Raw genomic sequence first — 27,393 nt, forward strand, 5'->3', positions numbered from 1 at the left:
AACAGCGACACTAGTAACTATATATATTTAATTTAATTTATATTTATCATAATTATTTATAAATTATATTTAAATATTTTAAAATAAATAAAAATAAATAAAAATAATTTTAAACAATAATTTAAATTATTTATCACAAATTTAAAATATAATTTATCTAATTAAATATATTATTTATTTATATATAACTTATATTAAATTTTAGTTATATATAATAAATATTTAACTTTTGAATAAAAATACCATTATAAAGTAATAATAATGAACCTCGGAAGTTCCGTCAGCATCTTGATTTCATTAAAAATTAAAGCACCAAAGTTGAAACATTCAAGCTTTTTGTTTTTATTTTATATATTATGGTACGTTGTGGTTTCCCTTTCATTGCCATAAACGAAGTCAACTATCTACAACAAAACATTATTGAATTGCCATGAAAAATAAACACAGAAACAGAAGTTAACGCTAGAATAAATCTGTTTGAATGAGTTAGAACATTTTTGAGAATTTTTATATTGAAAATAAGAAATATTTTTTAGTAAAGAAGTTTTAAAAACACTTCTTAATTTATATTTAAACATATTTCATGTTGTTAATTATGAGAAACTAAAACGCATAGAATCCTTCACCCAAATTTTTTACTTTCTTAGTTTAAAACGAAAGGAATTAATAGTATGTTTGGATGATAAATTTTACAAATTCAAAGAATTTGAAATTTTTGGTATTTGAATTACTTTGATTTCAATTTCTATCATTTTTAAAATATTTTGTTTGGATAAGTTAATTCAATCTTTTTAATTTTAAATTATTAATTTAGATATGATAATTTGATTCTATCATGGTAAAATTAATTTTAAAAATATATTTATATGTTGATATTTTTAAATAAAATTTTATAAAAATAAATATTAATCAATTTTTAAATATTTAATAATTTTAAAAATTAATATTATATAATATTTAATAATTTTTAAAGTATTTTTGAATATTTAATAATTAAAAATATGAAGAGATAAGATAAAATATATAAGTGAAATAAAGAAAAAAAATATATGAGAAATTTTAAATTCTTACTTTTTTAAGAGAATTTAAAATTTTATTATTTCAAGAAATTTCATAAATGCTTGGATTTCAAATTTTTTAAAAATTTTCTATCCAAACAAAGTATTTCACCTCAAAAGATTTGAAATTCTTCAAACAAATGAATTACTCCAATTAAATTTTCTATCCAAACACACTCTAAGTGTCATGGTGCAATTCAATCTGTTGTTAAAAGTTAACTTGACTTTTAATGCCCTATCAAAGTAAAACTACGCACATATCATTGTTTCTCTAGTAGATATCATACATTGCAAGTTTGCAACATCCTGAATCGATTCAAGTTTTTCTCTGGATCAAACGCCTCAAGAGAATGAGGCGAGAAGATTTAAAGAAGCATTTAGTCATGTGTTAACAAAATTACGCAAATGGACTCTAAAATCAAGAAGAGAATGATTTTTTACATATCTCACCAAGTGGAGTCTAGAAAGATAGATACACATAGCTATGGCATATTTTGTACAATTTTTCTATTAAAATTGGAGTTTCACTATAATAATCTATTCAATGAAAGGTAAAACTTCAATTATAATAGAAGAATTACGCAAAAACACATAATTAACTGTATCGAAGTTTTATTTTTGCATGAGGGTAACTCTCAATCAATCCAATAAATGTTTTGGTGGTAAGATCCTAGATGGATCAGCAAACCGAGCTGAGAAGGAACGAGGGAGATTGTCTGGCTCCATCCATCCCGTACCTTGATCAAAGTTCATTGAGTATGTTTCTTGATCATAAACACCGTCCATTGTATTGGGAGAATCGAAGACTTTCTTCTTATCTGATATTTTCAGTTTTCTCCAAAGCATCTGCCACACTGTTTTTGTGCCATCATAGCTGCTTGGAGAATAGCTCCTATAGTGAGGTTTTGTGTTGCTCCGACCTAACCGAATGTTTTGTGTCCTTTGACTTCTCGAACCGAAGCAGTTCTTCTTCACATCCATTTGCTAAAGTTTTCCTTCACAAATGAAGCGTTAAAGCAAGGTTGGAGTTCTCATAAGGCATCAAGCATGTCACATGCAAAAAGTAATGCAGCTTCTGTGTACAAAGAAAAAAAATTTAGGAGCCAAAGATGGGGTGTTTAGTACCCCTTTTGGTCCTTAATAGGCATTCAATGCCTAAGCCTAACTACTCTGTTATTGAAGCTAATTCCCGTTGTTTCTAATGTGATATTCTTAATCTTATCCCTAATATAATAAATAATATGTGGGGTGAAATTAAGTCAGGTCCGCCGCCAACCATGACATTAAGTAGTTTGGATTCTAGAAGAGGCATGTGAAAACCATTGGATTAAATATAAGGTTCCAGGTGTCAAAATAATACCACCAAAAGTGTCATTGTTTGCTACCCGCCTCCCTCTCCCTCTGTTCTCACTTGGATCCTTTGAAATGTCAGCTTGAAAATATTAATTTTATTAAGAGTGCTAATCACATGCACGCCTCTCAATTTCAGACATGACATGATGACACCTTATTTTGTGTTTATCAGCTTGTCCGTTCTGATTGTACCATCACAAGATGTAATTCCAAAAGATGTTATATGACATTTATTCCTTTCATTAATTTCGGATGGGCTATGCTGAGAGCATCATTTGGGTAATTTAAGTTATTCTATACCATTTTTTGTATGGCGAGAACAAATACAACTACTCAAGTTGAGATTACGTTTCCACTTTTTTTTCACAAGTCAAAGGGTACATGCAGACTTCTCGGACTATTCAATTGTGATTTAGAGATGTCAGTAGCATGACAAGTCACAGCATACGACTAAAGTGAAGATAAAAATCTTTATGAATTTGGACTGAATGAATTGAATAAAATTTCGGGCCACATAAATCACTATTTTATGATGCAACTACCTTAAGGCACATAATACATTAAGCAAAATGTTTACATCACCAAGGATGGTTAGAACTTTAAAAGCTGTGGCAAAATTTTCACACAAGATTGATACATCTGCATGTCAAGCTAAAATATATATGCCTTCTTGTGTGAGGAAAACAGCATACTACACAGGTTCGGAATACATAAACTTCTAAAAAGTGAACAAAAAAGCTACATGTTTCATGCCCCAACACCTTGTGACTGTGTGATTGACTTCAGTTTCTCATAAGCATCAGCACAGGCATGAGCATAGTCGGACAAAGCACGGAAGAGTTCGGGCAAGCGAGTTTTGAAACTCTGTAGAGATTTCTCTCGCACCTGGACACAATGTTTTTGGTGAGATTCAACTTCCTCTTCTAATCTCTTCTTCAAGCTCTCAACAACAAACTGCCTCTCTGAGACAGGATTGTTTGTGTTTACTTCGTCTCCTCTTTCATGTTCAGCTTCTTCAGGTCCCTTTCGCTGTAAATGCTTCTGGTACCATTCCTCAAATGCTTGTTTTTTCTTAAAGTATTCCTTTCTAGTTTCCTCACATCTCTCCTTTAACTTCATCTCTTCCTCCTGCTGAACTATGATTGTCTTTATCACGGCAGCAAAAGAGGAAATAGCAGATTTGGCAAGCTCATCAGGAAGCTTGTCAACATAATCATGCCACGCATGGAGAAGGGCTTGGATTGGTGGATTCTGGGCTTTTGGGGGGGATGAGATTTTCTCTTTTAGGTTGCTTTCAATAGGAATGAGATTTAACTTTAGCCAGCTATTAAGAGCTTTGATGTATTGTTTCTGTTGAGTCACAAGCTTCTCAAATTGTAAATGCCATTCATGGACAACGTTCAAAAGTTGCACAGTGCGTTCGTAATGATGCTTGGTTGTTTCCATAGGAGCCTGAGAAATATCAAGAGATTTGAGGTCTGTAACTATTTTCAGCTGGCTGTCATGATTCATACACATCTTTTCCCACATATTTGCCATCCTGAGGAGAAATCAAGTAGATTACTGATTAGGATCCATTCATGGTGTAAATAGCTTTCTTACACTACTGTTCAATCCATTACACCTCCCCTTTTATCAGAATATAAATCCAAAAAACAGTTGATGTAGTATCAAGATAAAACAATTGCACATGATACATCCAAAACTTCAGATCTAGGAGTAGTCAGTATTAGAGCAATTTGAAAACTAGGAAAGTATACATTTAATAAAATATCATTTATATTCTTATAATAATAAATAGATCTATTTTATAATATTAAAATGTACATCAGTGTACAGCCTCAAAAACAGATAAAACACAATTAGCAGCAAAGATAAAACAAACACAGCACATATTCAAAAATTTGGATCTAGTAGTGGTGTCTGGGAATTGAGAACTAGGAAACTTATTCGTGTAGTGTAATGTGATTCTTATAGTAGTTGATTATTTTCTTTTTATAATATCAAAATGCACTTCAGTATCCAAGGCCAGAATTTAGACTGCGCATAAATTTAAACTATGGCTTAAAATGCTTTTTAAGGTAGAAACATCAATTACTAGAATGCTGGATTTAATTGTGTTCTAAAGTTTGACAACTAAAACTAATTAGGGCCACCAAGCTAGAACAGAACACTGTGGCCGTTAAAGGAAGCTCACAACAATGTGTGGTTTCTTCCACGGACTCTTCACTGAAGCATAGCCAACTAACACACCACAGCTATAATATCAAATGCCATAGAATAATCAACTGAGGCAATACCAATATCATTTCATCTCTTAAATTTTTTATCAGCAATACTTACTCCACGACAAGAGAAACAAGTTTTGGATACAACTGGGCATCTCGAATATGGTTCACTTCGGAAACCGTCGAATCCATAGACTGCATGTCAACAATATATCTTGTATGCAAATGACTAACAGCCGCTTTAGTCTTTTCCAAGGATTCAACACTGGCCCCACGCTTCTTCTGCTTGTTTAGAATTGCCACTTTTCTCTGATACTCAAATTTCATAAGCTCACCTTGCTGTTGACAAGGAGTGAAGTTTATCATGACACAGAAAATCATAGATCAACAAAATATGAATAAGTACAGATAATCTAATAGGGCAACAAGATGAAAGAAATGGAGACCTACCTTGACCTCTTCATAAAGCTTCTTTTCCCAGGCCAACAACTTATCCAAAACAGTGGCATGAGTTTCATACTCCTCAGAATCAAAATCATCCTTTGCAGCATCCCCATTGGACACACCTCTGAAGGACTTATTCCACGTTATGACCCTCATAACCCTAGCAGAATGATCAATGTGCCCTGTTCACATCACATCACATCACAAATTAAACAATCCCAACAATTCAACAAACTCCAACCTCAACAAACAAAAGGAAAAAAAAATCCACATACCCCGATTATCGGCAAAATTGGAATGATAATGCAACCTAGTAGCCTCAAGCAACTTGGAAACTCCCTGAGCACTTTCAGAAGCCTGCAAGAAGTGATCATCAAGGACACTGAGAATCTGCATGAGAGTAACGGAAGGAACCACCTTGATGGCTCTTCTCAACTCAGGTGGAGCAGTTTTGGAATGCTCCATGTGTTTCTTAGCCTCACTCATCTCATTCTCCTCATCATTGTGATGCTGCTGCACCACCTTCTCCGGTGTCTTAGGCTCAGCCTCATCTTCAACCACATTCTCCACTTTACCCTCATCATTATGAATATGCTTATCATCATCATTATTGTCATCATCATTGATGTTATTATCATTACTAAGAATGTCATCTTCAGCACTGAGAGAGGGGCCAGGCATGTTCTCCACCATGAAGAAGTAATCCCAAGCCATGCCCTTGGGCTCCGGCATGGGGGGCGGCGGCGTCTTAATCTCCGCCGGGGAAGCGGCGGTTTTCTTGGGCGGCGCGGGGGTTTGGGGGTCCTCCTCCTCCTCCTCCTCCTCGGCGATGGAGAGGGGGACGGGGCTGCGGTGGTGCATGGAGACGGCGGGCATGGTGGCGGCGCGGGTGAGGGAGGCGGGGGAGAACTCCGGGAGAGGAGGGGGCGGCGGAGGGAGGTGGTCGTCAATGGGCGGCGGCGGCGGCGGCGGGGGGTCGGCGGCGGCGGAGGGAGGGTCGAGGGGGGGGAGGGTGGGGGTGGTGGGTCTCGCCGTGGGCGTAGTCGCTGAGGGCGGCGCCGGTGTTTTTGAGGGCGACGGCGTAGCCGGTGTGGCCGGCGGCGAAGGCGCTGCGGGCGACGACGGCGTCCTTCATGAGGGTTTTGCGGTCCTTACAGCGACACACGGATTCCTCGTTGTCTATTCGGGACTGTGCGCAACCCATTTCGGGAGCAAAACGGCGTCGTGTGGGAATGTGAGATGAGATTGAGATCTCAGAGAAGAAGCAGAGTGTGATGAGTGAGTGAGTGTGTGCAGAGTCACACACACAGAAAGGACAGAGATTCGGTTATTCGCTGCGACTAACAATCTCAATGCTACTCGCTCCCATCACCTGTCCCTATCAACACAATTTTAAAATAACGGTCATATTTCTAAATATCAAACTCTATTAGTCTAAATCTATTTCTAATTAAACTAATTATAAACGTATCCTCTCTTTCATTTTCTTCTTTTTTTTTCTCCTTTTTTTTCCCATACCACTTTCTACGCTAACTTTATGTTTAATCTATTATGGACCAGTTAGTTACAACTAATAATGTGTTTCTTTTTCTAATTTAAATTAGATAATATTTTTTAATCTTAATTTATTTGATTTTTTTTTATAAAAATTATGTCTCTCGTATGCTGTTTTTATATCTTCGAAAAAATTTAAAAAAAATGTGGAGAACGTAGAAATAGAATAGAAAAAAAATAAGATGTGTGATTTAGTTAATATGATATTGTCAAATTAAAAATGAGTCAGTCATGCAATTTTTATTTCATCACATATAAAAAAAAATAGACACAAATTATATATGATAAAAATGTCGTTATTGAGTAACTCTCATAACTAATTGATCACGCATATATTTAAATATATGACAAAAGTCGTGAGCCAACTTTTATTCGTAATCGATTAAGATCGATGTTTAATTAATTATAAACAAATCAAAATGGTGTCATCATAATTGATTGACTAAAGGTATAACATGTAAAAAGAGTTACAAGTAAATTTTTGTTCGTGATCAATTAAGGTGGATATTTAATCGATTATAATCAATTAAAATGTTTTTACACTTTAGTGTCATCAATTAAACATTGATATTTAGATAATTTGCTAATGTGACTATATATATGTTAGAAGGGTAAAATAATAATTTACTTATAATATTATTTCTTTATTATTTTTCACATCTTTTTCTTAAGTCTAGCATGCTAATTTTTTCTATTTTTTATTCATCTATTTTTTATTCTCTATTTTTTAATATTTTAATTCTCATCTATTAATAACCGCATAAGAACTTTCTACTTGTCTCTTAGTCTTCGCATATATATATAACTTGGATGTTCATCACAAAATCCATGTTCATTATTGCATCATTTTGATCAAGCTCTATTGAATAAACTCAAATACTAACCATGTCACATTGTAGCAACAATGTAGACCATTGTAAGCGGTCACATTACTCTTAACACTACACTTAACCATTTAAAATTCATGAATTGACCAACTTGAAGTTTCATTGTGCAAAAATCACATTGTCAACGACAACTACTTTAGAACTACAACAACCTTTAACAAGGTGATGGTGTTGAGGTGGAGACTTGAAAGATCATTCAAGGATGGGTTGTAAAAAGTTGGTGAAGATGACAATCAAATTATATATAATGTTGTATTGTTGTGACATTGACAATATTATTACTAAAAAAATATCATAAAATGAATTGTTGAATTTTCTTTGATGCATTTTTAAGAAATGTGATTAAAAAATATTTAATATTTTTAAATTACATTTCATATATTTTTTGTGCTTGTTTTTATTTTTATTTAAGGCCTATGCTAAACTTATGTTAGTATGTATTATATTATATAATTTTTTAATAAAAATTATTCTGATAAATATTCAATTGAATCAGTTGACATATTTTCATCTTAAGTGCTACCAAATAATGAATATTAGAAAGAATGATGAGAAGATGTTAATGTATCGAGAACTATATATGACAAAATGTTAATTAAAATGATATAAAACCAGAACCAATTGTCTATTGTCTATTAAAAGATTGAAAAAAAAATTGTATTAGTTTTACTATTTTTTTAAGTCTTACTATTTATGTTATATTTTTCATTAATTGTATTGCTTTTTTTTAAATCCATACTATCTTTTGAAATCTCTTAAAATCCTTCAAAATATTATAAATTCAAATTAAAAAATATTTACTATAAAAGTCTTTTAAAAAATCTTGAAATCATTATATACTTACAAAATCTTTTAAGATTCACAAAAGAGTTTTTCATGCAAAAATAATCTTATAAAATCTTATTGTAACACTTCTAAATAAGACATGACGCAAGCTTAACTTTTGAAAATGTATATTGCAACCATTATTTTGAAATTGGACAAGATAATTCTCCTTAAAAGTTAATAAAATTTATCACATCACATGACACTTTTATGTTTCGCTTACTCACCCATCCTTATTTAAGTCAATTCTCACTCAAAATCCCTAATCCTAAATAAGCCCTTCATAACGCATCTTCAACAACTCATTTTATTCAAACTATTAGATCAATGTGATAGTTAGAATAAGATAGGATAGGATAATTATCTTACTTTATAATAATTTTAATGAAACATAAATTCTGTTATTTAAATATAATTATATAATATCTTATTGGAATATATTAAATACAAAACACGTATTATAATGATGTTATCTTGTTTCCTATCATAATTGCATCAAGCATATGATAGAATTAATATTTATCGTTCTCCTATTATATCTTACTTTTATGTTATCTAATTCTCAAATCTTATTTATTCTATTCTACTCTCATCGCCAAATGGTCCTTAACAACTAGAGAAACTCGAGAGAAAAACGAAACTGTTTTCAAAATGCATATAAGGTGAAAATCTACCGTATCTTTCAACATGTTTGGATCATATGATAAATATTACAACTTGATTTTCAGGATAATAGACAACTTAGCTGAAAAAAGAAACATTCCTTATTAAATCAAAAGTACAAATGATATTATAGACATTGCATCATTACCTGTATATTGCTACCCACTAACCATGTAACCGTGCCACAAGTTCATATCATACCACCAATTTAATTGTTGCCACTCGCCACCAACAACAAAATACATCATCATCACTCGAAATAAGATTATCATCCATTGTTGGAAAATTTCATACGAGATCGATATAGCTCTTGGTCTAAGGTTATAAAGGAAATTTGGTCACACACTAATTTGATTGAATAAAAAAAATACTCATATGAGATGGGGAATGAGCTTGGTAGAACACACTGCGAAATTCTTTAATTAAAACTACACCTACTAATTTGACTGAATGTTTCACTGTGTATCCTAGTGTCGGGTTTCAATAACTTAAAACGATTGGAAGGAGTATCAGTATTGCAGTTATTGAGTGAAAAGTATCCAAAAGAAAATGGGTGAGGGTGTGTGGGAGTGATCGAGAAATGTAATTACATCTGTAGCTGTCAAATTGACTCATACCCCTCGAGTCATTAGATTAAATTGACAACCCTAATAAATCAAAGCAATTACGTTGATCGAATATCTAATCCTTCTCAGTCCCAACCGAAATTAACCCAACCTAAACTTAATGGTTCAGCTACCAGGTTCATGATTTCTAAAGCCAATACCCAATATCTTTTTATTCCATTGATTTCTGAACAGTATTTTATTATTCTTTTTTAAATTAAACCTTAGGATCAGTGGACAAGCGTTTATGTCACTAGAGCATCCAAATCGGTGCTTCGGCCTCCTCCAAAGGAAAGGCTTAAAATATTAAATTGTGATGGTGTTTTCTTATCTTTGGAGCAACGGCAAAGACCAGGTTTTATAGGAGTTTGATCAAAGACCACAATGGACCATTTATGGTTGGGCTCACTAGAGCTTTAGAAAATTGCTCAATCCCGTGTCTGGAACATCGGCCATGTATTAAGGTTACAAATTGCTCTATCCAAAGGCTTTGTCAACACATGTTAAAAGCGATTCTCAAGTGATTTGAGTAATACATTCAACACATTATCTAAGGGGTACTCACAAGTCGATTTGGATCATTTCCATGTGAAAATAGAATCCAAACAAATTAATTTTATTTAATTTGGTTCAATTCAAACTTCCTCCTTTTTTTCGCACCAATCTGATCAATAATGATTTGATTCAATTCTGTTCGATCCTAAATTTCAAATAGTAGTCGTTTCCCCGTATCTATCCGTGTCATTCCCATTTATTATATATCCGGGGTTTATAACCCTAAACCAAATATCCTAGAATCATGTGTACAGAAGGATAATTCAATGATGAATACATTCTCTAAGCATGTCATTCAATAGATATTGGAATATGAATTCATCTTGCTTTTCTTTGTATACCTATGCTTGCTAATAGCTCAGAAGCTTTTTACTCCGCCAGTTTTGTTTTCGGTTTGGGGTTTGGACTTAGGCCGTTCAATTAAAAATGAAAAAAAGAAAGAAAGAAAGAAAGAAAAGGAAAAGAATAAGATAGAACCGAACTTCCCACATTGCCCGCCAGCCAAAAGACCAGACAATGTACATGTAGTACATTAAAAACAAAAAATTTGTACTGGGCAACAATGAAACAGCCTGATGGGGAGGGAGTTGCAATGTGGTGAGGAACAAACGTTCATTCCCATAATTCCCATCCCCGAGACAGACAATATTTACAGCTGCTAAACTAAAATTTGCCAGATACACACCCTTGCCTCAGAACAATTCAATCCCTGTTTCTGCGAATTAAAGATTAAAAAAAAAATTAAAGTTCAAAAACCCATTAAAAAATACCTAAGCAAGGTTCTAATCAAAACAGTTCTTAAAATTCAAAAATCACGGGAAAAGAAAACATAAAAACCAAGCTCTCCAAATCTAGATCCAGACATAGACCTTGTCCTTCCATTCCCTGTAGCCTTTAGTGTATTTTTGGATAAATTGAGAGAAAAAAACACTGAAACTGCTTTTTTATGGAGTTCCAAAAAATAATCTAATTATAATAAAACTTCTAAAAGAAAATGCTTCTTACAAAATGCTTAATCGAAAAATACCTAATTCGAAGTAGCCAACTATCAGCTATGTATAATATGCTAAAAAAAAAAAAAACTCACTTTAGTGTATGGACAACATCAAAGAAAGAGCACAAAATTTTAAAAATAAAAAGTAAATCAACGATCTGTGTTGAGAGAAATCGATAAGTTTAACTGTTTAAGTAAACAATAATCGTACAGTCAATAACCATTGTAATATTGAAAAAGACCTAGTTGACCAACTATTAAAGAGTGACAAGTGACAACCAGAACAAAGAACCGAAGAGGAAACAAACAACAAAACGTTTCGGTTGACATGAGAAAGATGAGGCAAGTAAAAATTCATTACTAAAAGCATAAAATTTACAAGTTACAACTTCATTAGCTCCAGAAACCAAAAGTCAAAAGCATAAGCCAAAAACTTTGGTTTCTGCAAAAAGTGACATTGTCCCTTGACCACACAGCAAGAACAGGGAGAGAAGATTATGGAGAACGAAGTCAATCAAAAACATCCCAGCACTGTAAAACTATAGAAACTGAAGATATGAGGAAGGAAAACTTTCTTTGAAGAACTTACCGACAACAAAAAATTATATGGTTGATCAATGGACATCAGTTAAACTTTAGACTTCAGCTTAGCTTTGAGTTTACTCAACTCCTCGCCTTGTCTCTTTAAGAACAAAAACATGATTAAAAATCAATGTGCGATAAATAAAACAGAAGTCAAAATAATTTCTGGCACATTACTCAGATTATATACCTGATACAACTTTCTCCACGATTTGCTTGCTCTTTCTTGTAGTAAGCACCACTCTATGGCCATCTCATATTCTATATTGTTGGGCTGAGAACAATGTGAAGTAGATACAGCATCTTTCTGTACAACCAAAATCATACTGACAAATAAATGAAAACGATCCAACAATTTAACCAACATTTCCAAAATTAGGCCACGAATATGACCAAAAAAGATAGATCCCATACCATCTCTCGTTGCGTTTGCATCATTCGTAGTTGATCAACAACATGATGACCATAAAATATTGGCTTCTTTTCTGGAAAAGAAGGAACGCCAATGCTTCCAACAAGGGGTCTATCATAATATAAGATTAAATGCTTTTAAGTAAAACATTGTTAACGCATATATTTACTCAAACTTTTAAGCTGATAAAATAATTTTACTATTCAATTAATGTCTAATCAACATAGCAAATTAGTGTATATAAAAGCCAAACTTAATTTACTATTAAGGTGTCAGTCTTGCAAGTGCAGTAATTAAGTGTTTCCCTCTTTTCCAATGATGTGAAAACTGAGATCTTACATGGGATGGGATGGGGATTGGCATGAAAGATCGTAACACAATTGTAAGACATCCAAGAAAGTCAAAAAATAAAAGTAAGAAATTCTGTAAATAAGTGAATTAGGAAAAACTAAACAATCATTAATGCTGAATAAAATCTCATTTATCCTTAAACTCTCATATATAAAACATATATGGAGAGAGAGAGAGAGTTGAATTCATGCTATTTGACAATGTAGTTATCGTGCTAAGAGGAGTTAAGAACATACCGCCCATTTGACATTAAGAAACAGCCCTCGTCTAATTTTCTAACAACTGACTCTGCTGCTTCCTTTTTTCTAAATATAACAACAGCTTGACCTATGTCAAAAATAAAATGTTACCCGACTGTCATATACAAGCTCATGAATGGAAAAGGGAGGTTAATAACAAGCATTAATAAAAATAAAAATAAAAATGAATGAAGAGTTTAATTCTAACCAGAATGAGGGCTAGAGTGTGCAGTTTTCTGGATCATCTTTGCAGTGCAACTTTCTTTAAAGCCAGTCCAAATAATATTCTGTTATTTAGAAGTTAGAACAGTGTCAACCAAATTAGTGACAGGCAGCTTATTAAGGTAAACAACAAACTGGATGGGAGCATTAAGACACAAACAATGTAAAATCAAAAGACTTTTATTTTGCTTCCGGTGTGACAGCCACAATACCCCACCCACACTGTAACACATAAGAGACCTTGATTAAAAAAACCCACACATACCTCCATGGCACAGCCATAATTTTTATTCTAACTAAACACAGTTATTCTTCACCCATCCTTCGATTGAATTTGATTTGAGGCTGTAAATGAATTGCATGTGTTAAAAGATGTTTTTATTTCTTGAAAATATGGAAACATGCAATGTATCCATTGCTTGCAATTAGAGATTGAATTAGGGATTCCATTGCTTGAAATTAGAGATTGAATTAGGGATTGATTTTATTCCTTGCATCCTTAATTACTTTTTATCTTGATTATAAATACAGATCCGGTGTGTGGGTATTAGTCAGACATTCAAATAAACATTGTTTACATGATCTCAGTAATCTAGGATCTTTTTTCCAATCCTGATTGCTTCAGCATCAGTGGTCATGATAAACAGTAACTGTGACCATTGAGCCTCAATTCACCACTCCATTGTGCTTCCATTCAACGATGTGCCTCCACATCCGGCAAGGGGACTCTCCGACGACCTGTTCTATCCAAGAACCACCACTCTCCAGGGCATTCTATTCCCGCGTCTAACGTAAATTTACATTTTTTGAGAGGCTGTTTTGTATCCACCTACTAGAGCCCCTTTCCCTGGCTTCCTTGCACTCAGGGGCCCCTACCCACCATATTTTGCCACTTGATTCATGGCCTCCAACAACTTCTCCTCCAATGCTATTGCAACATTTACGTTCACCAACTTCCCACTGATCCTGTGCGAAAAACTACCCAGGTCAGCAAACTTTAGTACCTAGGTTGCTGCTGTCAAGTTGTGGTTTGAAGGCCAAGGTTGTTTCGACCACTTGACCACTCATGCCCAAAAATTTCCACTCAAGGATCGAGCTCGTTGGCAGCAAATTGACGCTTCCTTGTGAAGCTTCATCTAGTTCTCTATTGCTCCCAACCTCCAGACCCAATACTAGGCTTCCCCACATTATGATGTTTGGACCAAGGCCAAGAAAGTTAATGCCAATGACTTTCACCGCTTTTACAGTGTCCTGACGACGTTGAAATACTAAGTTAGAAAATATGGATATGCAAACATAGCTTGGTAAGCTTTATCATTTACTTGTTGATTATGCCACTCACATGCCTTTTACTAGTGATGTAGAAACTAATTACACACAACGCAGCTAGTTGTTCATGCGGTATGCAACCAAATATTGTTCCTACCTATGACATGGTCAATGAATAGTAACATTTTTCCACAACACATGCTTTTGGACACTCATCACCCCTTTCATTGATTCATTTTCTCTTATCTCCTACTCTTCTCATAGTGGGGGGAGAAGTAGGGGTCGTGGTGGGCAAAGGTTACCTCCCCTACTCTATCAACAAATGTTAATATTTCTACTACCAAGTATAATGAATTTCTCCAATATCAAGCAGCCAACCAACCTACCTTGCCTGTTACTGCCATGACTCAGTCTCAATCTGGTAATCCTAAGGCCTTTGTTACCCAATCCCCTTCTCTTGGACCTTAGATACTTGATTCTAATGCCTCTAATCATATGATTGGTAACCAACCACTTTTTTTACATTTATCTTTTTCGGGCTCCTTGCCCTTTGTTACTCTTGCAAATGGCTCTAAGATAAAAGTTTGTGGCATCAAACATACACCCTCACTTCCTAACCTTCTCTTACATTTTATCTTATTTGTTCATGGGTTTTCTTCTAATTCAATTTTCATTAGCAAACTCACTTGTAATCATGATTATGATGTTCTTATTGTTAATAACTTTGTTCTTGTCTACGATAGGCATACTAGACTAACAATTAGAGCAAGACATGAGTCTCGTGGATTATATCAGTTTTCACCATTGGTTGCCTATGTCTTAACTACCACCCATATTCTTGTCCATCAACGTCTTGGACATCCTAGCATGGATGAATTACGTCTCTTGGTCCCTAGCCTTTCAACCCTTACGTTTTCTTAATGTGAGTCTAGTTAATTGGGAAAACATGGTTGTCATACTTATAGTCTTCAAGTCAATAAATGTGTTATCACCTTTTTATTTAGGCCACTCAAATGTTTGGGGTCCGAACAAGTTGGTTCCTCCTTAGGTTATTTTTTATTTTGTCACATTTATTGATGACTTTTCCCGTAGTGCTAGGGTTTCCTTAATGAAAAATCAATCTAATATTTTTTTTCTAATTTTCAAGACTTCTCCATCGAAATTAAAAATCAGTTTGGTTATTCCATTAAAATTGTGTATTGATAATGCTAGAGAGTACTTGTTTCCCAATTTCAATCATTTCTACCCTCACGGTATTGTTCAAAAGTCATGCTCACACACTACAACAAAATGGTGTTGCTAAATAGAAAATTCGTCACTAGGTCGAAACCATTTGTACCCTCCTCACTCACTTATGGGGTGATGCGCTTCTAACAGCATGTTATCTGATCAACCACATGCCCTTGTCTGTCCTCAACAATAAGATTCCATATTCCGTCTTTTATCCACAAAAAGATCTCCACCATGTTCCCCTTCATGTTTATGGTTGCACCAATTTTGTCCTTGATCTCCCTCTAGGTAAAAACAAACTTTTTGCCATATCACTTACATGTGTTTTTTTGGGTTACTCCCACCTCCACAAAGGTTATTGGTGTTTTTGTTCACAACTTCAATAGTATCGTGTGTCTGTTGATGTTACCTTTTTTGAGATTACCATTTTTTCCCCACTTCTATATTCAACAATCTTCCTCTGGATGTTTCGCCTATTGTTCCAACACCAACCATTGCATCTACTTTACCTTCACTCATTCGTAGTCACCCAAATAACCCAATCAGTTCGGATTGGATTTTGTTAGTGTTCGGGTCAGACTCGACCCAACCCGATCAAAACTTAGCAATGCATGAGTCAAGTAATAGGGTTTGCATTTTGGCCAATGACTTGACCTGACCTAGTCATGTATAAAAATAAAAATAATAATAATAATAATAATAATAATAATAATAATACAAAGAAGAGGAAGAAGTTAGTGATTTAATGATCATTTTCTCAAAACAATACTATATCACTCTTGCTTAGTAACATTTTGTGTTTTTATGTTTATAGCATTATAACAATACAACATATTTTAAATTTTATTTTGTATTAATGTTGGTTGTTTGAACGGATGACAATGTAACAAATCAACAAATTAACTTTAGAATTTAGTTTGAATCATTATTTGTTTTATGGGTTATAACATTGCATTTGCAACAAGATATCAAATTATTTATATCTATTATGAAATATTTAAATTTTTACAAAAAATAAATAAAGTTAATTATTCGTGATCGAGTTGATTTGGGTTGGATTTAAAAAAAAATGCACAAATCCTATCTAACCCAACCAGTTGAATTTTGATCAGGTCGGGTAACAAATTTATCCAAATCCGGATAAATCCGGCCCAACTAGACCAACCTACACCCGTAACGGCTAAGGTCTCCACTGGAAGCTCCACCTATTGATCCTCCAACATCATCTCTTGCTCCAATGCCCCTCTGCAAATGTCACTTACACCCGAACTCTTCCCATTGCCATCCACAAAGGTATTAATTTGGACCTTCTTCAAAGATGTTTATCCAAACTGGTAATCTCATTAAGTGTCTCTCCTCTACTTCTTAGCGTGACAAATTGTGGCACCACTCCATCTCACCCACCAGAATACTGGATTGCTTGAAAAAAGAAAATATTCCTAAATCCCCTATCATATGATCCGTGGAGCCATAATCTATCACAATGCCAAGAAGTAGAGGATGTACTACCCAATTCCTACCTTTCCATTGTATTTTGTCTTATGCTTAACCCAATTCCCTAATAATCTTCTCACTATTAGTCAAATAGCATGTTCGTAAAATTGTTTTGTAAACTTTCCTGAATCTTGTGTATTTTAGGATTTGCATACCTAGAGAACTATTGGTACAAGAAGAATGTATAATGGGTTGTCTTTACTGGAGGAAGGAATTTCACACACATACACAACTTCTACAATCTCTAAGTTTCAAATTCATTATCAGTTAGGTCATTCATCCTTTAGGAGTACTTAAGTAATTATGTCCACAACTATATTATGTCTACTTTGTTAGTCTTGTCAATTTGCTAAGTGTTTATTTGTCTTTGTTAAGAATGTTTTCTAGCATGGTGACCAACAAGAGATGCATATGGAGCAACCATCTAGGATTGTTGCTTTAGGGAAGGTGTGCCACTTAAAGAAGGCACTATATGGCTTGGAACAATCGCCTAGATCTTCATTAGGCATATTTAGTGAGGTGGTCCATGCATTTGGATTGAAGTTAGAGTGATGATCATACAATGTTTTATTAAAACACTAGCCTTGCTAACATTTTAATTGTGGTGTATGTTGATGATTTTGTGATTTCAACAAAGTGATAACAAAGGCATTGACGACTTGAAGAGTTATCTTCAAACTAATTTTCAGACTAAAGACTTGGGAGCCTCGAAGTACTTATGGATGTAAAGGTTATGTACTCCAAGAAGGGGATCTTCCTATCAGAAAAGAAGTATGTTTTGGACTTGTTTAATGAGATTGGAATGATGGGAGCCAAACCATGTGAGACCCTTATGGAGCCAGGAGTCAAGCTAACAATAGATGAAGCTCCATTCTCTAGTGCACACAGATATAGACAATTGGTGGGAAAATTGATTATTTATCTGTCACCAAGCCAAATACTACCTTTCCAGTAAGTGTTGTACGCACTGTTAGGTACTAGAAGATTCAGAAAAGGGTATTGTGCATCATGAATCCTAATCATGGACATATGTAGGTGGAGGCTTTCTCTAAGGCAGATAGGATGGCTCTCCCATGGACCGTATATCTACCACAGGCTACTGTGAATTTTTGGGTGATAATTTGATCTCTTAGAAAAGTAATAAGCAAAATGTGGTAGCAAGATCTAGTGAAATACATGGTTATGGCTCAAACAACTTGTGAGTTGATGTGGGTGAGACAAATTTGGGAGGAGATAGGATTTTCCAATAACTATCCTATGAAATTGTGATGTGACAATCAAGTTGCCTTATATATCACATCAAATTTGGTCTTTCATGAAAGAACGAAACATATTGAGATAGATTGTCACTTCATCCAAGAAAAGGTGCTATAGAACCTCATATCTAGCACTTATGTCAAGAAAGGAGGCCAACTAGCAAATGTGTTCACAAAAGCTTTGAACGGGTGCATAGTAATTTTATCAATGGCAAGTTGGGCATGGCATGATTAACCATCTATGCTCTAGCTTGAGGGGGAGTGCTAGAGACGTTTAGAATAAAAGGGTTTTAGTATGTATATGAACTTGGCCCAAGTGCTTGTATATACTTAACCTAATAAGATAAATACAAGGGTAGCTACACATTATAGTTTACTCATATGCCTCTCTTTATCTCTATCTCATTCTATAGATTTAAATCACATATAAACCATTCACAATAGGAATAAACAAATTAACTCTTAATAGTCCTTCTTTCAGATGTTGCATTTGTATTCTAGTTCTCCATGTAATCCATAAATTTGGATTGATTATTACCTGTACATCTGATGAAGATAAAGACGGGTCCAAGTTTTGAAGTAGCACAAGTTTTCCTTGCTCATGTGCAGTTTCCATTTTTTCTTCCCAAGGCTAAAAATGATATAAAATCATTCATAATGTGTCAAGCCTTATTTCACTTGATATCAATCAAAAGCATCATCAAGCAACATAAATAAAGGATACTTGTTCATAAAATCCTACAAGCAAATTCAATTAAAAGGGATAGAAAATGAAGAGATAAAATAACTTACAATTTCCTTAAACCATTTGCTTCTATCCTGTGACAAAATTGAGGGAAAATTGCATAAGAACACCACAGTATCAAGCAACTTGGATTGATGTTAAGAAGCATGTAGCAAGTCAAGTACATAATGAGAACAATTGAAAAAATGCATTACTTACTATAAAGAATTTAAGACAAAAAATTGTTAAATCGATTAATTCCATTTAAAACTTTGAAGTAGGATTACCCTCCAAAAGAGGCCATTGAATAGGAATTATGTAGGATGTATTCAAAAGAGTTTCCTCAATTCCTTTACTTGAGAATTTTAGTTTATTTTTTTATTTCACTAAAAAGACATGGTTAGATTTGACCATGAATTGAATCATTAGAGAGAATTGATCATCGAATCCAAGTAATCGACCTTACCTAGTGTGATAAGACTTTTTTGTTGTATTAATGAGAACTGGGCAATCGGGCATTATCATAGTCGTCAATTGGGCATTATCATAATGGTATTGCATCATGACATCTATAAGACCCTTCGTCAAAGGCATGATGGATAGCCACATTGCGACTTTGTCATGCTTGGAAAACACAAATCACAATTGCTATTGTTGCATCAACAGGTGTAAAACCTATTTTGACCTTAAAAGATATCATTTGAAGGTTTTAGGGGTAAATCATGGGAGCCTTATACATCAAACTCGTATTGGAGACCCTATTAAGATCATTGGTGCAATGAAACCCCTTGTCCATGTCATTTCTAGCCTCCTCCATTGAAACCCTAACTTGTTCAAACCTAATTTATTAAAATTGAACCAATCGTTAAAACGATAAAGGCAGTGGTTCAACAGTGATCTAATCATGGTTGCAACAAACCTAGCCAATAATCAACATGCTCAAGCAATTTTTTAGAAGTTCACATCGTTTTTGTACTCTGCATCTCAAACAAGACAAATGACTAAATGAGATGTCAAGTGAAATGAGGGACAAGAAAACATCACTCTTGAAGGCAAGTTTCTCGATCCAAGTATCCCCCAAAACTTAAAAGGGTAAGTTCAAATAAAGTCTCGTGACGATAGCCTTAAAGTACATGAATTAGTCATTTTTGGCTTGAGTGGGAGACACTCATGAGATTACCAAAATTAAAAAAAGGTTTGGCTTGTCCCATCCCCAAATTGGAAGTTGTTTTAGAGCATTGTCAAATGGATTGAGCACTTAAGCCAACATAAACTATGAGCGCATCAAGATACACAACTTAATTAAATACTTATCTAACATAAGCTTATCTCATGGAAGCTTCTATTAAAAAGACTTAATAAGCTTATCTTCATAAATCTCACCAAGAATCTTAAAGAAATAAGCTACAAGAACATATAGAAGAGTCACTAGTCATTTTCATAGGCTTAACCAAGATCTTATAGTTTTCAACTTGAGTCCTTAAATTTTAAGGGCCCAAATATGCTCCATAAGTATGGGCTTGTTTAATGATAGGAAAATTAGGACATTCTCAATCCCCACAAGAGGCAATCTTGTTCAGGGCAAAAATATCCACAACACAGTGAGGCTAGCACTTCCAACCCCTTATGCTTTTTCCATGCAAAAGGCATGAAACTAACACTTTGCTTAAAGGGAATCTAGTATGTATCACTTGAACCAATCACTCATTGGTAGAAGGAACGTGTTTGCATGAGTTATGAAACCTTATTATAAAAAGGAAATAATACAATAAATAAAACTATTATTATTCACCACTATAAACTAAAGGCTAAATTGTACTTTTAGTTGCCTTGAAAATTTTTCATTTAACGTCGTAAAATTTTCACCTCCGTTATTATTTGGTTAGTAAAATTAACTTGAAAGTAGAGTTGTCATAATGGGCCAACCCGGCTCGTTTGACCCGACCCACCTCAACCCACTTTTTAAGTAGGTTGATACGGCTTGGCCCACCAATTTTTAAGTTAAAAATTTTCTAACCCGGCCCAGTCCACCATGGGTTGGTAGGCTAAACGGGTCGACCCACCAACCCACCTAATTTTTTTAAAAAAATTTCTAATTTAAAATAAATTTCAATCTAAAATAATCTCTAATCTAAAGTAAAAATTGTCAAACTAAGTATCATGCATGCAACATTAAACTTAAATTAAAAAGTGTACAACTTTAAATAATCAAAAAATAAAAATAAAAATCCTTTCATGAGAGTGATTATTCATCAATATTAAATTTCATTTGAGGCTTGAGTAGATAAATTTATAGCAATTTCATGTTGTTTAACATTGACTTTATCTTTATCTACAAAAAATAATGGTATCTTGTTAAAATAATACATATATAATAATAAATGGTTAAGTGGGTTGTTAGTGAGTTGGGTTGATGAGGGTGTAAGTGGGTTAGGTGGGCAGCCCGGCCCACCACGAATTCAGCCCGGGTGGGCCGAATTGAAAGTAGATTGGGTCACATTTTTTGACCCATTAGGAATTTGTTTTCATTTTTTTGGACCGGCCCGACCCATTTTCAAGGTAAGTCGAGTTGACCCACAGGCCAGAACCCACTTTGACGGCTCTACTTGAAAGTATAACATATGATGTCACCCAATTAAAAAATCTAAAAGAATTTAGCACAATACAAAAACTTCTTGTTTTCATAATGTCTCTAGACAGTAGTTTTACCTAGCAATGCATCATTTCTACTAGGAAGCCCCAACTAAGCCCTAAAGAGATAAATGGAATGGGACTTTCAAAGATCAAATAACCCAATTCCTTTGTCTTGCAATGTGAAATTGGCTCAAGGGTGGAAGGGGGTCAAATTTGAACTAAATAATTTGGTCAATCCTAGTTATGATATAATACTAGCCCAAGAGGATTGATGTTTAAGCCAAGTATTAAAAGCACAATAGGGCTAAATGCCAACCATAGAGGTTGACCCTATCATGACAACTCTATCTTGTTCATTTGGCCATGTGGTGACGTAGTAAGGTATAAGTGCGTAGAGAACAAGAACTATGAAGACAAAGATAGAGTACTTGCAATGCAACTTACAACATCTGGTCTTTGAGTAACTTCCATTGGACGAAAATCTAGCTTGTGTTCCACATTTGGTGAAATCATTGAAGATTCTTTGCGCAACTTGTCACTGGTGAGTTTCATTGGCTTCTTGTCAATCTTTAACTTCTTGGAAGGGAGTTCCTCCACATCACCATAATCTCTTTGATGTTTATATTTATCCTTTGATGAAGATGGAGCTATAGTCTTGACATCATCGTCATCATCGTCGTCATAGGAAATAAGCCTTCGATTTTGCCCTTTATTATTCATCTTTGCACTAGAAGCCTTACCAAAACTGCCATGTTTCCCCTTCTTGGAAGCTTCTTCCTCTGTCGATCCCTTGTTAATTTTTCCAACGGGGCCACCAACATCATCACAATCATCCCCTTCTAAATCAACTCTAGACATCACAATCTTCTTCTCAATAGAGACATTTCCACACCCATCATCCATTTTAGTTATTTCCCTCATTTCCAAACCAGCTCTAGAACCATGTGATAGTTTATTAGATGATTTTTGTTTATCCAAAGAAACCTTAAAACTCCCATTTTCTTCAACTTTAGCTTGAGGCATGGTCTTGTTGTTGGAAATAGTGTGCAAAGAATCAGTAGGTTTACTTGCATCCTTTACACCAGTGCTACTAGTAGGTTTTTTTCGCAACAATGACTTAGAATCAGCATTTTCTCTAACTAACGTGTCAAAACACTTGCCATCTGGTTTTTCAATCAAAGGCTGACTCTTTTTTTGACTCGAAAGAGCCACCGCTGCATTACTTGCAATGAAGTTCCCATTAACTTCTTTCTTGTCTAAACCAGGTTTCACAAGACCAACAACCTTTTGACTATCTAAATTGTTAAAAATATTTTTAACTGCAACAATTAGAGAAACAATTTCACAAGATATTCAAAAATTTAAAACTAAGAAGAATTGCACTTATTGCACATGATTTAGGGTCAAAAACATCAATAAAATTTTTAGTACGATACTAAAAAAAAGTCATTTATCAATAAAAACGCTCATAGTAATTTCAAGACTCAATTTAGATATACCAACTAAACACATATACATGTAATAAATTTTGCATTAAACAAGAAAAACAATCATTGTAATTTGGAAAAGGTCCACTTTTCAAGTTTCTCTAATTGATTACGATTAATATTCAAATATTATAAGTTAAGTTTCATTTGTAAAGGAGTAAGAGGCTGTTAAGTGGCAATCTTTTCTTTTCTCTTTTATTGAACATGTATGAATTTGATCTTTCAAAGCATGAGATGAGTGCATCAAAAACAATTTCATGCAGTAGTTTATGAGATTCCCATAAATACCCATTGGAGTAAGCATGCTTGTCAAACTCTCGAGTTAACTAATATTTAGGATCCTAAAATTAACTGTCAAACTATTTTCTAGATAAACTCTTCAACCTTGTGTAAATTATTATAAACTCTTGAGTCAAGTGTTAATATTTTAATATAAATTCATGCAAGTTTGAAATCAAATGTAATTTTTGCCCCCATTAACTCCCCTAGAGTTAGTATTTTATTATGCCTCAAATAAATTGAAGAAATCAACTCCTATTTGAAATATTTTCACTTTCAATTTTTATATAATTTGATCATTTATGTAGTCTAATAATATTATTTAGTAGTTAGTACTAATGTACTATAACACTAATAGAGTTATATTGTCTTGTTAAGAATATTATGATATGCATATATGGAAGCTCCACAAGTTTACATAGACTCTCGAGTTTGACAACCTTGAAAGAAAGTGTAATTCCATCCCATATCTAAGGAACTTTAGAGAAAATTTTCCAAATAAACGGGATGACATACCTTCAATTCCAGCAATATTATCATCTATCTTGTCCACTATTTTACGCTTCCCAACATCAAAGAAACGATAGAATACAAATTCAGCAATTTGAACTTCTTCATCAGATGGATAAGGATTCCTATTGTCCTTCGAAATGCAAACGATATTGCATTTTCCAGCAATTGCTTCCTGGTGCAATATACAAAATGAACAAAAAATAGCTAGTTAGATGTTGCCAGCCAGCTCCAGACCAAGAAAAAATACGTGCAACAATCTCCCCAATACTTTGGCTATGTTTGGACTGACAAAAGAGGATAAAATAGAGTGAAATGGAAGGGTTGGAATTAAGTTGAGTTGTGTTTGGTTCAGCTCGACTTGACTCGATAATATTTGACTCAACTCGAAGTTCGGCTCGAGTTCAACATAAACCTTTTTTACCAACTCAAACTCGACTCGGTACAAACTCACTAACAATTCAGTTCAACTCGTTAGCTCATTAGCTTGAATCACATGAACCAAGAGTCAAATTTTTTTAATCTTATGCATTTCAAAATTTTAATTTATTAATTGATCTTAAGATAAAATGAATGTTTCTTTTTTTTTTACAAGATATGACTCCAAAGAAACATAATTACAACCAAAGTGTGCATAAATAAAAATTATGCTATCTTGCATAAAATAATAGAAGACTCAAGTCATAACCATGAAGTTCTAAGGTGCTCACTTCTTTTATTATTATTAAATTATAACTAAGTTTAGAAGGTTCTTTAAAATTTTAATAAGCTGAAATTAAACAAAAAGTCAATTATATAAATTATATATTTCTATGTAGATTCGATTTATCAAACTCTATTTTTAGTTCAAGTTCAACTCATTTACTTATTGAACTCAATTTTAATTAAGCTTAAGTTTTGCTCATTTGGTTTATGAACCAAGTTCAACAAGTTAATTATCAAATTGAATTTTGAGCTATTTTCGAGTTAGTTTGATTCATTGTCAACCCTATGGAATACAATGAAATGACACTATATTTCCCTTTTTAAGATTTTTAAAATAGAATGAAGCATTTCATTCCATTCTGTTAATACCCCACTCTGTCTTCCAGGGGTATGGAATAGTACTAGACTACTAGTACTTCATTTCCACCTTTTTTCGGTAAACTAAAATATTCTTTAGCTGAAAGCTAAGGACTAATTCTCTGAGATATTGAGATCCATTTAAGAGGTTGGTTTCTCCCAATAAATGTTTTTTATTCACACAGACCAGGGATCGAACTCGTAATTACATGCTTATGGGACAAGATTATCTATCTAAATATATTTTAACAATAAACGCTAACTATTCCATATCATTTCATGTTGCTCCACCACATTTCATTTCACTCCAAACACCATTAAACATCCACACACAAGCCCAAAAGTTCACAACGGAATAGTTTATAGTACACGCTACAAACTGATGCATCATTTAAAGCAATAAACCATAACAACATTATTATAGCCCTAGTAATAGCAACCAAACAGATCAACACCATGCCACTCACCCCGATACTCCAATCAAACAGTTAGCAGAGAAGAAATTAACATTATTAAAGCAGATAAGAAAATCCTATTACCAGAGGATTGACGTTTACAAGCCCTTCCCCTTCACCAGATGCCAAAAACAACTCATTGTGAAGCGTCTCGCTTCCTTCCAAGAAGTTCAGAATCTCACTAGGTCGAAAATACCACAGAATCTTAACTTTCTTGCTCTTATCAGCGGCCTCCCATATTTTAACGATTTTACCAATGAAATGCTCGGGTTCACCTTCCTTGTAGAGAAACACAGAGTCATAGAGGGAGTATTCCACCCCGTCGTAGGAAAACGATTCGTAAAATTGCACATCCTTCTTTTTACCACCAACCCCTCTCCTTTTGCCCCACTTGAATTCAATAACCTCCCCCTCCTCCCCTGCTTCTGCCATAATCTGAAAGTGAAAACCAAAAGGAAAAAAGCATCGGTAAAACTCACCGCGACGAGTTCAATTTTGAAATACAGCATCAATGTCATGTAATCGATGCCAATTTGGAGTTCAATTTCGAAACACGGTACCGTATCGTATCCCTAGAAACTTGGAGTGATTTCCTATTCTAGTGTAGCCGAAACGAGACTGTGTAAGATTTGCAATGCTGAAGGGTTCTCGTGTGTGCCATTTAACTGGAGCCCCTATGTGTCGATGAGCGCCAAGAAACGCGACTAGACAGCAACTCCACAAAACCCTAACACAATGCGAGGACGAACAAAGAAACTGGTATCTCCCGCTTTTATGATAGTTTTTGCTTCGCTACAGTTTCAAGTTATTTACATTGTACTTCCATACTTTCATATTTTTTATTTTTTTATTTTTATAGTTAAAAACATTTTTTTTTATATAATGACAAAAATGAAATAGCACTTTGTTAAAGATGAACTGAAAATCGTGAATTATTTTACCATTTGTCCCTATATATTAATGAGAGATTTGTTAAATGAGAGCATTTTTTAAGTGTTTTCTTTAACAAAAGAGAGTTCGAAGATTCTTATTTAATTAATATTTTAATATATATTTTAAAGATTAAATATTTATTATATATAATTAAATTTTATAATAAATTAAATATACAAATAAATATTATATTTAAATACATCAATTATATTTAAAATTTGTATAAATAGATATTTTTAAATATATAAATAAATTTTTTTTAAAAAAATATAAGTTATATTTATGATTTAAGATAAATAAGTTATATTGTTGTCTAAGATTAATTTTTATTATTGATAATTTATTTTAAATATTAAATTGTAATTCATAAATAAATCTAATTAATAACAAAATTAAATTAGATAAAAAATTAAAGAAACTTTTAGAAATGCTCCCATCGAATGATAGTTTCTAAAATATTATCATGTAAAATAGTTGTTTATGTTTAAAAAATAAGAGTTGATTTATTTTTTAGTTATCATATTATTTTGAATTAAATTATAATATTTTTAAAATAAATTACCTATAATTAAAATAATTTTGTGTTAAAATATAAAATTATTTTTATAAATTTAAAATATAATTATATGTTTAAAAATATAAAATTATATAATTTTTAAATATAATTTATGTATTAAAATTTATATTTATTTGTATATATACTTTTTCGTAAATTTGAGTTATATATGATAAACATTTATTTATGTAATGTACAAACTAAAATATTAGTTAATTTTAAATTGATAAAATTAATTAAAGGATAGTTAACATAATTTTGTCTCTCAATTTCAATACTATAATACATAAATATTAAATTACAAATTACTAAATATCGTTATCTTTCAATCAATATCACTATTAATCCTATACTAACAATACAAAATTATGACAATTTTAAAAATGGCAATACAAATACTATTAAACTTTCAATAATAAAATCATATTACATCACAAAGTCTATCATGTCCATAAAGTAAATATAAACAAAACTGTCATAAAATAATAAAAACACAAATCACTATTCATAATGTATTTCAAGAATATTAGGT

General features: G+C 33.3%; 2 protein-coding genes across 2 annotated transcripts; both read right to left on the reverse strand.

Moving 5' to 3' along the window:
• Nucleotides 1–2,904: 2,904 nt before the first annotated feature.
• On the reverse strand, nucleotides 2,905–6,471 carry LOC109800015 (protein ALTERED PHOSPHATE STARVATION RESPONSE 1). The gene is given in 5 exon segments (XM_083077599.1): nucleotides 2,905–3,951; nucleotides 4,755–4,978; nucleotides 5,090–5,265; nucleotides 5,359–6,101; nucleotides 6,103–6,471. Coding segments are annotated over 5 exon segments (2,121 nt in total). The 5' UTR covers nucleotides 6,288–6,471; the 3' UTR covers nucleotides 2,905–3,158.
• Nucleotides 6,472–10,620: 4,149 nt separating this feature from the next.
• On the reverse strand, nucleotides 10,621–26,155 carry LOC109801131 (bromo-adjacent homology (BAH) domain-containing protein). The gene is made up of 12 exons (XM_020362130.2): nucleotides 25,933–26,155; nucleotides 25,457–25,807; nucleotides 23,862–24,030; nucleotides 22,024–22,898; nucleotides 19,014–19,040; nucleotides 18,760–18,852; nucleotides 12,959–13,037; nucleotides 12,748–12,838; nucleotides 12,163–12,271; nucleotides 11,939–12,055; nucleotides 11,756–11,848; nucleotides 10,621–10,887 (listed from the first exon to the last, which is right to left on the reverse strand). The coding sequence occupies exons 2-11, from the start codon at nucleotides 25,802–25,804 to the stop codon at nucleotides 11,795–11,797; spliced, it is 1,962 nt and encodes a 653-aa protein (XP_020217719.1). The 5' UTR covers nucleotides 25,805–25,807; nucleotides 25,933–26,155; the 3' UTR covers nucleotides 10,621–10,887; nucleotides 11,756–11,794.
• Between the last annotated feature and the right edge of the window lie 1,238 nt (nucleotides 26,156–27,393).

The sequence above is a fragment of the Cajanus cajan genome, chromosome 6 (assembly GCF_000230855.2).
Source record: "Cajanus cajan strain Asha chromosome 6, NIPB_CcT2T_4, whole genome shotgun sequence".
Lineage (NCBI taxonomy): Eukaryota > Viridiplantae > Streptophyta > Magnoliopsida > Fabales > Fabaceae > Cajanus > Cajanus cajan.